This window comes from Macaca mulatta, chromosome 8, assembly GCF_049350105.2.
Source record: "Macaca mulatta isolate MMU2019108-1 chromosome 8, T2T-MMU8v2.0, whole genome shotgun sequence".
NCBI lineage: Eukaryota > Metazoa > Chordata > Mammalia > Primates > Cercopithecidae > Macaca > Macaca mulatta.
The window spans coordinates 1,040,791-1,056,612 of NC_133413.1; the positions used below are offsets into that span (position 1 = coordinate 1,040,791).

The 15,822-nt window shown below is 41.5% G+C and overlaps 1 protein-coding gene across 11 annotated transcripts in view; it reads left to right on the forward strand.

The window, feature by feature from the left end:
- The window catches only part of FBXO25 (F-box protein 25), a 67,114-nt gene that overhangs the window by 33,347 nt on the left and 17,945 nt on the right, over nucleotides 1–15,822 (forward strand). For all 11 annotated transcript variants that reach the window (XM_077942708.1, XM_077942709.1, XM_015144664.3 and 8 more), the window contains 2 exon segments: nucleotides 12,388–12,481; nucleotides 13,644–13,828. In XM_077942708.1, coding sequence (XP_077798834.1) covers nucleotides 12,388–12,481; nucleotides 13,644–13,828 — 279 coding nt within the window.

The window sequence follows — 15,822 nt, forward strand, 5'->3', positions numbered from 1 at the left end:
TTGTTTGCTGTTTTAAATGTTTATAGCAACACTTACTGCAACAACTGAGAGGATTCTCTTGGAGTTCTTCTAAATAATATGATTTTCCATAATTTAGGCTAAGTTGTCCATAATGTCACTCAGTATTATTAGAATACCTATAAACTAGAAACGTAGAAGCATTTTTTTGAAATGCTTGATAAAAGGTTTCCTTTTTTTCTAACAGCATTTAGTAATATCTGCCCTTAAGAATTTGTGTGCAAAACTTAATATGTATCTTTTTTGTTTTTTGTTTGTTTGTTTGTTTGTTTGTTTTTTAGGTGGAGTCTCACTCTGTTGCCCAGGGTGGAGTGCAGTGGCACGATCTCTGCTCACTGCAACCTCTGCTTCCTGGGTTCAAGTGATTCTCCTGCCTCAGCCTCCTGAGTAGCTGGGATTACAGGCATGCACCATGATGCCTGGCTAATTCTTTTTTGTATTTTTAGTACAGATGGGGTTTCACCATGTTGGCCAGGCTGGTCTCAAACTCCTGACCTTAAGTGATCCACCTGCCTCGGCCTCCCAAAGTGCTGGGATTACAGGTGTGAGCCACCATGCCCAGCCTGTATCTTTCAACTAACATTTTGTTTTATGTAAAATCATTTTGTCCATCTAAACTTACGAATTTTAAACTGAGACTAATCAATAATTACTAGTCTTAGGATAAAAGCTAGTATAGAATATAGTGTTCAATTACAGATTGTTTCAGTTGTCAAAGATACGTAGTTTGGAATGGAAATTTCGTTTTTACTCTAATCTTTGAAGTTGAGTTTGAGCCAGGTGTGGTGTTAGAGGCATAAAATGGCCCCAGCTTTTGTTCACTGTCCAGGGGCAGATGCTCTTCACTCAAGGCAGGAGGAGCCCGTCAGTGTTGGCATCGCTGAGCACCTCCTGTGTGCAGATCAACGTACCTTGTTTTTTCTAACTAATCCTTTCAAGAAACTTTGAAATCCAGTTCTATTCACACTCCCACCATGAAATCTTGTTTGCCAGTGATCACAGGGTTTTGGCAATACCAACGCAAGCCTACCTGGCTGGGACCTTGGCCTCACCACCCCCATCATATCAACAGCACCTCCCTGGCCCTCAGGTGTGCCAGTGGTCACGTGTTTAAGTTGTCTGTATCCCCGTCCCAGTTGAGCCCCAGGAGCAGGGGCTTGGTTTGTTCACTGCTGTTCACCCACTGCTGAAAATAACACCCCGTTTGTCAAAGTGGAGTAAGTATGTCCCAGCTGCAGTGAGGAGCTGCACTTCCATGAACTCAGAGGTGCCCAGCAAACCCAGGACGGCTGTAAACACAGAGAGGGAGACCAGTACCCAAAAGCTGTCTGGAGGAAGTAGAACTGGGTCCTGAGCCTGTAGGTTAATGTGACTGTGGGTTTTACACATTTGTTGTCATTCCCTTGGAGTCCTGGGCTTGCTTATAGCACTGAGAAGAACAGCCTGCTCCCTCGCCCCACTGGCAGTCAGGAGGTGGCTTCTGACAGCCAGGCGCGAACAGCCGCAGGCTTGGGAGGTGCATGCAGGGCAGTGCACGGCATGAAAGCTTCCTGAAAGCTGCACGGTGTGCAACTGAAATTTATAAAAATGTTAAATATGCTGTGTTTGCTACACACATCTGTAGGAAAAACGTTTTCAGAATTGTAAAGTTTATATATCTAATTTTAGTTATTTGGTAAATTATCTGAAGTACTTCATTCTCTGCCTATGGCTGGACCAATTAGATAGTACATCCAGTGTCACATACTTTCAGGGGTAGAGTATTTTTAGTTTAGTGTCTTGCCACCATTTATTTTTATGTTTTCATTTGCTTTAGATGTAGGCAAAGAGTCGGTCACTGTTGTCTTTATTCAAAAATTTCTGTGTCCCTGGGCGTTGCTCTGCCCCTCCAAGACCCCCCAGTGCTGTTTCCTTTAGCCTGCCTGCTCCTCATGTCTGGAGATGGACTTCTGCTTCCCAGTATCCTAGGGATCTATTAAATGGGGAAAAGTGGCCAGGTGCAGTGACTCACACCTGCAATCCCAGCACTTTGGGAGGCCGAGGCAGGAGGCCAGCCTGGGCAACATAGGGAGACCCTGTTTTTACAGATAATAATAAGCGAGTAAGGAAAGACATCTCAGGCTAGAATCTCTGGCTATCTGAAGATTTTTTTTTTTCAATTTTTTTCATAATTTCTGCTAATGACTACGCCATAGCAGCAAGTTAATAGCAGCCTCACAGCAGTGCATGGGAAAGATGCTCAGTGAGTGACCCTCAGCCCTCCCCAGTGTGGACTTGAGGGTGAGGCAGGGAGGGAGAGAGGCTCTGCAGCCACATGGCCGCTGTTGGAGTTCTCTCTCTTTCTTATTTATTTACTCAGGGATCTCAAGCATATGACTTCATTATCTCATCCATAGTATCTGGTAGATTTTAGCATCTACCTCAGAGCACTGTTATAAAGATTAGATTATTCCATCATAGGAAGCTCTTAGAACAGTCTGTACTCTGTGTTAGCCACTATTTTTATTTTTTTTTGAGGAGGATTTAGGCAGAGGGATGACAGCTGCGTGGAGATCCATTTATGACCCAAGAGGTAAAGATGAGAAAATGGGGCCCAGAGAGATGGGCTGAAGGTCACAATGGAATCAAGGACAGAGACCAAAAGTGCAGTCATCCTGACAGCCGTGAAGAGCTTTTTCATTAAGATGTCATTTTCTAAGTCTATAAACTTTTATTTTCCTCTCATGTAAATTAAGTGACTTTCTTAAATGCGTCATGACTTTTTTTTTTCAATTTTTTTTTTTTTTAATTTAAGTTCTGGGATACATGTACACAATGTGCAGGTTTGTTACAGGCATACACATGCCATGGTGGTTTGCTTCACCCATCAACCCGTCATCTCCATTAGGTATTTCTCTTAATGCTATCCCTCCTCTAGCCCCCGAACCCCCGACAGGCCCTGGTGTGTGATGTTCCCCTCCCTGTGTCCATGTGTTGTCATTGTTCAACTCCCACTTATGAATAAGAACATGTGGTGTTTGGTTTTCTGTTCTTGTGTTAGTTTGCTGAGAATGATGGTTTCCAGCTTCATCCATGTCCTTGCAAAGGACGTGAACTCATCTGTTTTTATGACTGCATAGTATTCCATGGTGTATATGTGCCACATTTTCCTTATCCAGTCTATCACCGATGGGCATTTGGGTTGGTTCCAAGTCTTTGCTATTGTGAACAGTGCCGCAGTAAACATATGTGTGTGTGTGTGTCTTTATAGTAGAATGATTTATAATCTTTTCATCATGCTACCTGACTTCAGACTATATTACAAGGCTACAGTAACCAAAACAGCATGATACTGGTACCAAAAACAGGTATATAGACCAATTGAACAGAACAGAGGCCTCAGAAATAACACCACACATCTACAACCATCTAATCTTTCACAGACCTGACAAAAACAAGCAGTGGGGAAAGGATTCTCTATTTAATAAATGGTGTTGGGAAAACTGGCTAGCCATATGCAGAAAACTGAAACTGGACCACTTCCTTACACCTTTTACAAAAATTAACTCAAGATGGATTAAAGACTTAAACATAAGACCTAAAACCATAAAAACCCTACAAGAAAACCTAGGCAATACCATTCAGGACATAGGGATGGGCAAAGACTTCATGACTAAAATACCAAAAGCAATGGGCAACAAAAGCCAGAATTGACAAATGGGATCTAGTTAAACTAAAGCGCTTCTGCATAGCTAAAGAAACTATCGGCCGGGCGTGGTGGCTCAAGCCCGTAATCCCAGCACTTTGGGAGGCCGAGACGGGCAGATCATGAGGTCAGGAGATCGAGACCATCCTGGCTAATACGGTGAAACCCCGTCTCTACTAAAAAATACAAAAAACTAGCCGGGCGAGGTAGTGGGCGCCTATAGTCCTAGCTACCCGGGAGGCTGAGGCAGGAGAATGGCATAAACCCGGGAGGCGGAGCTTGCAGTGAGCTGAGATCCGGCCACTGCACTCCAGCCTGGGTGACAGCGAGACTCCGTCTCAAAAAAAAAAAAAAAAAAAGAAACTATCATCAGAGTGAAGAGGCAACGTACAGAAAGGGAGAAAGTTTTTGCAATCAATCCATCTGACAAAGGGCTAATATCCAGAATCTACAAAGAACTTAAACAAATTTACAAGAAAAAAGCAATCCCATCAAAAAGTGGGTAAAGGATATGAACGGACACTTCTCAAAAGAAGAAATTTATGCAGCCAACAAGCATATGAAAAAATGCTCATCACTGGTCATTAGAGAAGTGCAAGTCAAAACCACTGTGAGATACCATCTCACACCAGTTAGAATGGCAATCATTAAAAAGTCAGGAAACAACAGATGCTGGAGAGGCTGTGGAGAAATAGGAACACTTTTACACTGTTGATGGGAGTATAAGTTCAACCGTTGTGGAAGACAGTGTGGTGGTGATGATTCCTCAAGGATCTAGAACCAGAAATACCATTTGACCCAGCAATCCCATATGACATTTTAAAATAATGACCTGGCAAATTAGATGGAACTGTCGAAAAGGGCTGTCTTTAAAATTTCAGATCGTATTGCTAATCAAGCTTTTGTTTGCTCTGGTGAGTGTTGTTTTAAGCGACACAATCCAATGCTAATTTATTGTTGTATATTAATTTATTCAGTAGGCCCTGCTATATCCCAAGCACCTGGCAAGTAGTAGGCACTTGTTATTCCTAAAATGAATGAGTGACTGAGCATACAAACTAACTGTTGTATACATAAATATTTTCTGTTACTCCAATTATTTTTTTACCACAGTTAAACTCCTCCATAAATTCTACTTGAAGAACTGTTAAGATACTCTAAGATAATTACATTTTTGCTGATTGTTGTACTGAACCTACAGGTTGCTTTTTTGTTTTTTTCCTTCAAGCAAACTGCATAGTCAGAAACAGAGGAAGTTATTTTCACTTTTTTTAAATCTTATTTTGTATTTTTTTGAGACAGAGCTTTGTCGCCCAGGCTGGAGTACAGTGGTGTAATCTTGGCTTACTGCAACCTCCGCCCCCCCCCCGGCTTCGAGAGATTCTCCTGCCTCAACTTCCCGAGTAGCTGGGATTTCAGGCACTTGCCACCACGCCCAGTTAATTTTTGTATTTTCAGTAGAGAGGGGGTTTTGCCATATGGGTCAGGTTGGTCTTGAACTCCTGACCTCAGGTGATCCGGCTGCCTCGGCCTCCCAGTGTGCTGGGATTACAGGCGTGAGCCACTGTGCCCGGCCTATTTCCACTTTATAAAAAGATTCTACACAAAGATGTCCTCTAATTTCCTAAGTTAGCGGGACTTTACTTATACAGAAAAAGATATATTTACATATATATTTTTCAATTTTCCTAATTGTTGATTCAAGAATTGGTTGTAGGCTATTTAATTCCAGGTACTTCCCTATAATTGCCCCCTTAAAAATGCCAGATTAAAGTGTATTAACAAAGTATGCTAATGCTCCTAAGAACAGATTTGTTAAAGAAAGTTCAAGAAATGACGGTGTTGTCACCATTCAGAAATGTCCATTTCCATTGAAGGAAGTGCTACTTGGCTCATCCGAGAGTTTGACCTCAGTTGAATTAAATTTGACCTTGTAGCTCTGATGTTTTTAAGAAAAATTGAACATAAATTGCTGACAATGGTGGATAGGTGGTGTCAGGCAGTTTGAGCACACTGGGAACATAAGTCTCCTCATTAGATGGCATGCCAAAAAGAGCTTGTTCTCCAGGCAAATATCCAGATTATATTGGAAGTTTGAAATGCCGGTATTAATAATACTCTGCAAGTATCCACTGCCATCTTCATTTTTCTTTAATTCTTACCATATTTATCCTATCAACAAGATAATTTGTAGAGTATGACTAAACGAGCAACTAAGAATGCTTTTACCAAAATAAAATTATATGTTGTGTAACAGTTCAGTTTCAGATAAAAAAGCAGTCTGTCTTTCTGCCAGTGCTAGAAGTCAGTGAACATTTGACAGAGAGTCAAAATGGTTCCCAAGAAAGGCAGAGAAAAGGGACAACCCCCAAAATAGAATCACCTCTCACAGACCACTGCTTGAGCAACTTGTGAGTTGTAGGAGGGGCGCTGGTTCCTAAGCCTGAAGTGGAGGACATGTTTTAGTCCAGCCTGCATGAGGTTGTAGTGTGGTGCTTCCTTACCTCGGGGCAGGGGTGGGCAGGCAGTCCACACACTGCTAAAGGACCGAGGAAAGTGGCTGGAGCTTCCAGAGAATTGATGAAAACTACAAAGTCTGCATGGTTCTGCATTGACTTGCTAGATTACATCCCTTTTTTGTAAAAGACAATGAACTTAAGAAGTCTTTTTAAAATTAGATAATCAAAGTTGAGATCACTGAGGGCTGTTCCAGGTTATTAATTCTGTCTGGCACACACACTAGATGGGAAGCAGCAGAGCAGGAAGGCACAAGCACAGATTGTGGGATCCCCCTGCTCTCCAGGTCTGGCGCCTCCCTCCTCAGTGATGTGGCCTTGGGGCCAGCTTCTTCTCTCCCTGCCTCAGTTTTCTCATCTGTAGAGCGGGGATAATAGTAAGACCTACCTCACAGGGGCATTACAGGCATTAGAAGGGCATCAGGTACTTCAGATGGTGCCTTTATAATAATCACTCAGTAAATGCTTACAGTTAATTACAAATCTAAAGGAACCCAAAGGTGAAGACTGAGCAAAGTTGATTTGGTCTGCCCAGTGAAGAATACTTTCTGTGTTCTGTAGTAAGGCTGACTTTAAAAATAGAGGTAGCGGACATTGTTGTTTCTCTTCCCTTCCCCATGTACATGAGGCCCTTCAGGATCACAGGCACACATGCAGTGACATTTTGCTCCCAGATCCAAGAGTGTTCAGGAATGGACCTCGAATTTCAAATAGCTGTGATTTTATTTAACTTTATCGAATTCTAGTTTTATTATATTATCACCAGAGAGCTTGGCCTTTAAGATCTCTAATTCTTTGAAATGATTAAGTTTTCCTTTGTGGACTTCTTTGTAATTGATTTTTATAAATATTCTATTGATGTGTGAGAAAAATACAGATTCTCTATTTGAAGGATGTACTTTCTTTCTGTTTATCTAATTCTTCCACATCTTTACTTGTTTAGAATTGTCAGATTTGAGGAGATATGCAGTCATGCACCACATAACGAGGTTTTGGTCAGTGACCGACCGCGTGTAGTGTGGTGGCCACGTAAGATTATTTCCTATTTTTACTGTACTTTTCCTGTGTTTAAGTAGATTTAGATACACAGATACTTGCCATTATGTTACAGTTGCTGTTCAGTGCATGAACATGTTGTATAAGGTCTGTGGTCTAGCTGTATAGGTGTTGTGTAATACACTCTGTGATGTTCACACAGTGACGAAATTACCAACGATGCGTTTCTCAGATTGTAACCCCCTTGTTAAGCGACCCATGACTGTATAAAAAACTTCCTACAGTATTTGTGTTTTTAACAAATATTCATTAAATTCCCAACAGACTTTGCTTTATAGCTAATTAGAGGCTTGTGAATGATGATGGTTTCTTTGTTAAATGTCTTTTGCCCTGTTATCTTAATTACCATTTTAACCGGAAATGCAATCTTTTCAACTATGAACACCACGGCCCTTCTCACCTCTATGCTTACGTATGCCTGGCGGTGTCCATTTTGTAGTCCTGTGTGTATAACTAGTCTAAACTGACCGTGCTTCTAAAGGATCAGAAGGCTAATCCCATGCCTTCTGCTGATGAGTGCAGTCTTTTTAAAAGGAATTTTAAAACATGATATTAGAGAAATGTAGAAAACGTACTTCGATGATGGGAGGGGAGGTGGTCGGGGAGGCTTATCTCCCAGGGGACACGTATTCTCTGTTCCTGGTATTTCCTCCCCTAGTGGAGCAGCAGTTCCAAAACCAAATGTCTCAAGGGTCCTTTTCACTTTTTAAAATTACTGAGGACCCCAAAGAGATTTGGGTCATGTGAGTTATATCTATCAATGTTTGCCACATTAGAAATTAAAACAATTTGTAAAATATTTCTGCATTTATTTAAAAGTAACGATTGGGCTGGGTGCAGTGGCTCACGCTTGTAATCCCAGCCTTTGGGAGGCCGAGGTGGGCGGATCACCTGAGATCAGGAGTTTGAGACCAGCCTGGCCAACATGGTGAAACCTGTCTCTACTGAAAATACAGAAATTAGCCTGGCGTGGTGGCACGCACCTGTAATCCCAGCTACTTGGGAAGCTGAGGCTGGAGAATCGCTTGAACCCAGGAAGCAGAGGTTCAGTAAGCCGAGATCGTGCCATTGCACTCCAGCCTAGGAGACAAGAGTGAAACTCCGTCTTAAAAAAAAACAACAACAAAAAAAAAACAGGGCTATCTCACACCTTGGCACACCCTCCTGGTGTCTGATGTGATGGAGGGGATTATTCCTCATCTCTGCTCAGTCTTCTGTAAGGTAGCATCTTGAGGCCTCTGGAGCACTTCACTGCACACTAATGAATGTCAGGGTAGAAAAGGAAAATCCTATCTTAGTGAAACTGTGGAAATAGTTTAGACCTTGGGCTCCCTTAAGAGGCCCCTAGACGATGCTTTGGGAACCGTGGTGGTAGAACTGTCTCTCCCAGACTCCCTCTGCCCTGACCCCTCTTATTGGTGAGAAACAGACACGTGTAACTCTTCTTTTTTCCTTTGAGGAATAAAAGATACTTGTACATTTTGGTCTGTTTCTTTCATGTCTTCAGTGTTGTAGGGCAAGAAGCCTATCTGGGGAGGCTTTGGTTATTAAGCAATGCTTAGGGCTTGCTGGCATCATCTCAGTCTAGGATTCAGATTAGGAAATCCATTGCTGTGTGAATCTGAATCGCATCCGCCAGTCCAGCTATTATGAGCAATAATGCTGATAACCTCAGTTGGCCTGAATCCTTTGTCTCTAAATTGATTCTAAAGTGAGGCAGGGAAAAGGGGTGCTATTCAACATTAAAACAAGGAAGAAATTCAATAACAACATTCAGTTAATTTGAAAAGATAAAGGAACAGGATTGAAATTTTAACAATGGTCTTCTCAGCTTTGCTTGGCGTAACCTGATCTTATCTCTGGCCAGTGCCCTCAACTGGTGTATTTTAGTGTAAGATATTTTTATGTAAATATGTTAGAAATCACAGAATGTTTTTCCCCCAAAGATTATCATGTAATTGTCACGTTTATAATGTTATTTGGGACTGAGCATACGACTTAGTGATTGCTCATTCTGGAAATCAAGAAAGGCTGGAAGAATTGGAAGGAAGGGATGAAAAACTCCATTTTCAGAGAAGTAAGAGGCAGATGCAATTCACAGACTCTAAAATGTGCATGAAGCTTACCAAAAGTAGCTAAGCTTGGGCAGTGATAGTGTATAGGCAGAACTGAGCAGAAGGGCTCAGGCTAACAAAAGCACTTGTCAGGGCCCAGTCTAGAAGATGAGCCCCACAGGCCCTGTGCACTGAGAGCCTGAGTCACAGATGTTCAACTCCAGCTTGCAGAGTGCAGAAGTTCCAGGGAGGACCACTGACAGCAAAGGGCTTCCCAGATCCAGTTTTACTCAGAGACATGGGCTGTGGGATCACCCAGGGATTCACGTACATGCAGGTAGCAGCTGGGGGACAGAGTGCTGGAACTGGGAAGGCTGAAAGCTGCCGTTCCCCCTACCCTGAGGGCCTCTGCAAAACCGACACCCTAGGAAGTCCCACCTCACTCTGAAATGCCTGTTAGAGAAGAAGGTGATGTCACTGCACGGATATTCTCTAAGGAAATTGTGGGAAATGTGTCTGCGAAGCAGGATGGAATCATGACCAGACAGTTAATCATGAATAAAAAAAAAAAACAGGAAACTCACGAAGCAGTTCTGTAGCAGAAGATCCCAGTGCAGGAATGCCACAAAACAGAAAAGAGATTTTAATGAGGTTGAGTATCCCATATCCCAAATGCTTAGAACTGGAAGTGTTTTCGATTTTGGATATTTTCAGATTTTGGAATATTTACGTATACATTATGAGATATCTTGGGGCTGGGATACAAGTCTAAATTTGGAATTCATGTATGTTTCACATACACCTTATATACATAACCTGAAGGTAATTTTATGTAGTATTTTTAATAATTTTGTGCAGCCCATCACCTGAGGTCAAGTATGGAATTTTCCACTTGTCAGTGCTCAAAAAGTTCCAGAGTTTGGAGGATTCTGGATTTTGGAATTAGGGATGCTCAACCTGTATAACCAAGTGAGACAGCAGGAGACAAAGCCAAGTTGGCAGAAGGAAGGATGGCATCTGCCGGGAGAACCACCACAGAGGCGAAGGTGGGATTGGAAGGGCCCAGGAGAAAACAGATGTTTTGGGAAACACAAAAAAAGGTGATGGAAATAGTACGAATGAGAAAATTAATAAGAATGAAACCATAATCATGAGTTTAAGAGGAACTAGAAAGAAAATTACAGCTGTAGAGAACAGGGAGAGGGGTTCCAGCGTATTTATCATTGGAATCTTCAAGCAGGAAAACAAAACAAAAGGACAGAACAAATATTTAAAGATAATGTTCAGGAAAATTCTGCTCAGGTAAAAATAGATGGAAGCGTACATTGTGAGAGGGCAAATTTTATGCTGGGGAAGGTTGACTGAGAACAGGTCATGAGTGTGCCACATCCTACAGGAATTATTAAACTCTGAAGATGAGGCAAGAACCTCCCAATGGGTAAACAACGTGTCATCTCTTACCAAGGGAAGAGATCAGGGTGGCTTCAAATTTCTCCAAATTCTTCAGATAGTGGAGTCATCCTTACTTATGGGATCCTCCAGGAAGAAAGGATGGCCCATAAATTTTATGTCCAGTCAAACTGTCTGGTTGCCAGGCTGCAAACAAACAGTATTGATCATGTGAGAACTCAGGGAATACTTATTGTTCTCATGAGCATTTTTGGCTGGAGAAACAACGTCCATCAGACTGGATGTCAGTGAATCTCTACAGCATCAGCTGTGTGGCTGAGGGTGGTGGAGCAGTGTGAGCGGAGGGCAGAGGAGAAAAGGTCGGTGGTTAGAGATTTGTTGACTGTCTCACCTGTAATCACAGGGAGGCACTAAGATGTCGTTCACGAAAATCAAGTTGTACAGGAGAGGGATGGAAGGAGGGAGCAAGATGAATGGCAGTTTTATCACAATGTGGAACAGGAAACTAACAACGCGAAGATGTGTTGTATGAGGATGCCAAAGGAGAGGGAATTACGTAGAGCTAAAATTCCAAAAGTAACCCCTAGGACAAAATAGTGCAAGCATTTCTAAGTTTCAGAAGAACTACAGAGAGAATGAAAACTTTTTCAAAAAAAGCTACAAAAACATGTCATAAAGTTAAGACCAAACACGTTGTGTCTATACATGTAAACACATAACCTTATACACATAACCTGAAGGCTGGTAAAAGATTTCAGATTGGATCAAAAAGTGAAACCCAACTCGAAGTTGTATGTAAGAAGCACACCTAAAACAGTGATTTACAAAAGTTGAAAATACAAGAATGAAAAGATGTATTAGGCAAAAATAAAAAATAAAGTGGGACAAAAAGCATTAAAGGAAAGCAGCAGCCTACGTTTTCCTGCCATAATGCACATCAGAGTAGGGGCAACTGGAAGAGCAGAGCATCCCAGGAGGGCAAGCAGAGCAGCGGCGAGGGCCTTGCTTGTCATTCCCACAGGAGACCTCTACTTCACAGGTTCTGTCACAGGGATTTGTTACTGTGGCTTCCTAGAATACAAATTCTACAGTATTTTATTTTAATGCAATTTATTTGCTATTTAATAATGAGTTTTTAAATACAAAATGCTATTTAATAATGAGTTTGGTGATGTTTTTCCTTTTTAATTTCTACATGGAAGGGCTGTTTGATTTTCTGATTGTCTGTTCAGCAAACAACTGCGAGTATGGGCTTAGGCTGTGAAAATATTTGTTAGTGCCCAACCATTCATTCTAGCCTCTTTCTGGTATGCCCTTGTGGTACAGAGACTGGAAAGCTAAAAGCTCCGTTTCAGACTCTTGCAGCCTGGGCTCTGGGAGGAGATATGCTTCCACTAAGTAAATGAATGCCTACAAGACTAGAAGACAGAGTTGCAGGCCGCGGCTGCCTCAGCTCCCTTGTACGAAGGTCTCTTCAGGTTTGCATGGGTAGTGACTGTTTCTTGTACCCGGACTCTGATACAGTGGCTTAATTTAGGATGGCATGTTAGAAATCTTCATGCATGTGTGTTATATCGCCGTGGTTTGTAATTCCATATTAAATAGATTTATATGTTACTCAGCTTTTTTTTTTTGTCTTTCCTTTAAGCTATTGCAGCTAATTGCAAAATCCCAGTTAACTTCATTGAGTGGTGTGGCACAAAAGAATTACTTCAACATTTTGGATAAAATCGTTCAAAAGGGTAAGATGGTCACTGTATTTTTAATACTCTAAATCTTAATTAGAAATTTGGTGCAACGAGATGGGATTTTTCTTTTATCTTTACCTAGTACACATGCTGTCAAAAACAGTTGTGTAAATAATGTGATAACATCAGATATACAGGTCATCCCTCTAGTTCCCAGTGTTCTGTTACTGCTGTTTACTTTTTTAAAGTTGCTTTTGCATACAAAGCAATATACTAGGAAAAATAACTAATCCCAGAACTTAAAAAGCTGTTTTACCTTTTCATGGTTAGCTAATCACAGTTCATTTTAGATGTATGCTTCCAAAATTAGCAGGATTGTGACTTACTCACTTAGGCATCAGATAAGCCAGTAATTTTCTTTTTAATTTAATGAGCTTGCCTTGGTAAGTTACTGGCTGTTAGTAAGTGGAATTTTAAATTTTACACCATGACTTTATACATACATAGGAATATATGACTCCATATTTAAGCCACTTTAAAGTAGCCACTTTATGATAAGTACAAAAGAAAGTATAAACTGACCATTTTAAAGGCAAAATTGTAGACCCAACTGAAAATTTATCAGATAAAATTTTAAAGTTTTGAAAAATCTCATTATATTTGTGATATCTCAAAAATGATGTCACTTTTCGGTTGCAGTGAAATTACATCTTTTTTATTGTGCTAAAATACACATAACATAAAATTTACCATTTTAGCAGTTTTTAAGCATCCAGTTCAGTGGCATAAGTACGTGTATATTATTGGGCACCCATCACAACCATTCATCTCCAGAACCTCTTCATTGTCCCAAAATGAAACTCTTGTCTCCTTAAACACTGAGGCCCCATTCCTCCTCCCTGCCAGCCCCTGGTAATTATCATTCTACTTTCTGTCTCTATGAATTGGACTACTCTAGGTGCCTCATATAAGTGGAGTTATATATTTGTCCTTTTGTAACTAGCTTATTTCACTTTGCATAATGTCTTCAGGGTTCATCCATGCTGACTGTGTGTCAGAATTTCCCTCCTGTTTTAGACTTAATAATATTCCATTCATGTATAGATCACACGTTGTTTGTTCATCTATCGGTGGACATTTGGGTTGTGAAACCGGATTGTTTTTTAAAGTGTTGCTTAACTGTGTCAATCCATAGTTTTATTTTTATTTATTCCAGTTCTTGATGACCACCACAATCCTCGCTTAATCAAAGATCTTCTGCAAGACCTAAGCTCTACCCTCTGCATTCTTATTAGAGGAGTAGGGAAGTCTGTATTAGTGGGAAACATCAATATTTGGATTTGCCGATTAGAAACTATTCTCGCCTGGCAACAACAGCTACAGGATCTTCAGATGACTAAGGTATAAATATATCGGCATAAGAGTTACTACACTCTTTGTATTACAAAAGTTGTTATCTTTTCTAAGCATACATGAAAGACTGCTATAGCTTTTTGAAAGATTTTCTGATGCTTTCATACGTATTCATTAAATCGTTTTAAAATAGAAAAGGACCAAAGACCCCTAATGGCTTATAATTGCTATTGGAAAGGCAGTGGGAATAGCAATCATTAAACCAAGCTGATCCTGTGGGTGATTAGATGTAAACAGATTTACCTTCATGGGAAATTGAATATTTCAGTTATTAGAATAACATTCAGTAAATTAAGGCTAAATTGTATTGCCAGTAATTCTCTATTTATTTAGTTGTTGCTTCTCCCAAGTTAGTAATTTTTTGTCTTCTTCCTTGCTGTCTTTTTTGGGGATGTGTTTATAGTTCTTGGCAACAATGAACAAGGCCAAAAGAAGGTGCAAATCACATCAGTTGTGTTTGATATTTTTTCTTAATTCTGGTAACTAGTTTCAACAAGAAAAATGTTAACACCATTGCCCCAGGTATTTACATAGTGTTTTATTTAACTCTAGTACTAATAAGAAAAAGAATAAACTGAAGATGTATCTTAGTGGTGTGACTTATGTAGCCTTAGTGGTATAAATGATTCTGCAGATTGTACTGGTAGGGTCATAGTTAACCTTTTATCATAGCACCCCAGGTTCCACATAAAGGAATGGTTTTCAAGTGCCCTTCAAATGCCTTAACTTTTGGCTGTTTATTTGCCATCTAAATATGGGACTTACAAAAAGAGTATGATTGCCTAGTTTTGAGTCTGAAATTATCATTAGTAATGTAACATTCAGCGTCGGTAAGAGTTAAGCAAGTTTGTTATAAACGTTGGACCCTGCTGGGTTGTCTTGGTGTGACCCTGTAGTCGTTCAGAGCGTTGCACAGGCTGGCTCTTGGCTGCCTCTTTTACTGCGTTACCCCATGCATAGGTGAGTTGTACTAAAAGTCCGCCTGTAAGACACGCATGGCACAGGCTTGCTGTAGAAGTCCTGACATGAGTGACCAGGTCACATGGCCAAAGTCCCCTTTCTCCTGATGAGATAGATCCCTGGTAGTGATGTCCAGCGGGTGACTTTCTCCTGATGAGATAGATCCCTGGTAGTGATGTCCAGCGGGTGACCTTCTCCTGATGAGATAGATCCCTGGTAGTGATGTCCAGCGGGTGACCTTCTCCTGATGAGATAGATCCCTGGTAGTGATGTCCAGCGGGTGACCTTCTGCTGATGAGATAGATCCCTGGTAGTGATGTCCAGCGGGTGACCTTCTCCTGATGAGATAGATCCCTGGTAGTGATGTCCAGCGGGTGACCTTCTCCTGATGAGATAGATCCCTGGTAGTGATGTCCAGCGGGTGACCTTCTCCTGATGAGATAGATCCCTGGTAGTGATGTCCAGCGGGTGACCTTCTCCTGATGAGATAGATCCCTGGTAGTGATGTCCAGCGGGTGACCTTCTCCTGATGAGATAGATCCCTGGTAGTGATGTCCAGCGGGTGACCTTCTCCTGATGAGATAGATTCCTGGTAGTGATGTCCAGCGGGTGACTTTCTCCTGATGAGATAGATCCATGGTAGTGATGTCCAGCGGGTGACTTTCTCCTGATGAGATAGATCCATGGTAGTGATGTCCAGCGGGTGACCTTCTCCTGATGAGATAGATCCATGGTAGTGATGTCCAGCGAGTGACCTTCTCGGGGAGAGAACAGGGTGTGTCCTTGTCCATGGTGGGTTTTCATGGTCAGGATCCCAAGGATGGGGGTGTTCGGGAAAGGCCAGGAAGCAGCCTTTCTGGTCTGGCTGGGAAGTTCCAGGTGGGATTAGTGACTCTCCATTCTTTGGAGAGAGATGGGGAGCCAGTGGGGAGATGTGGACCAGTGGAGACAACAACAAAGCTCCAAGGATTGGGCCACACCTCACCAAGAGGAGAGAAAGGAGAAAGCAAGGGAGAAGCTTG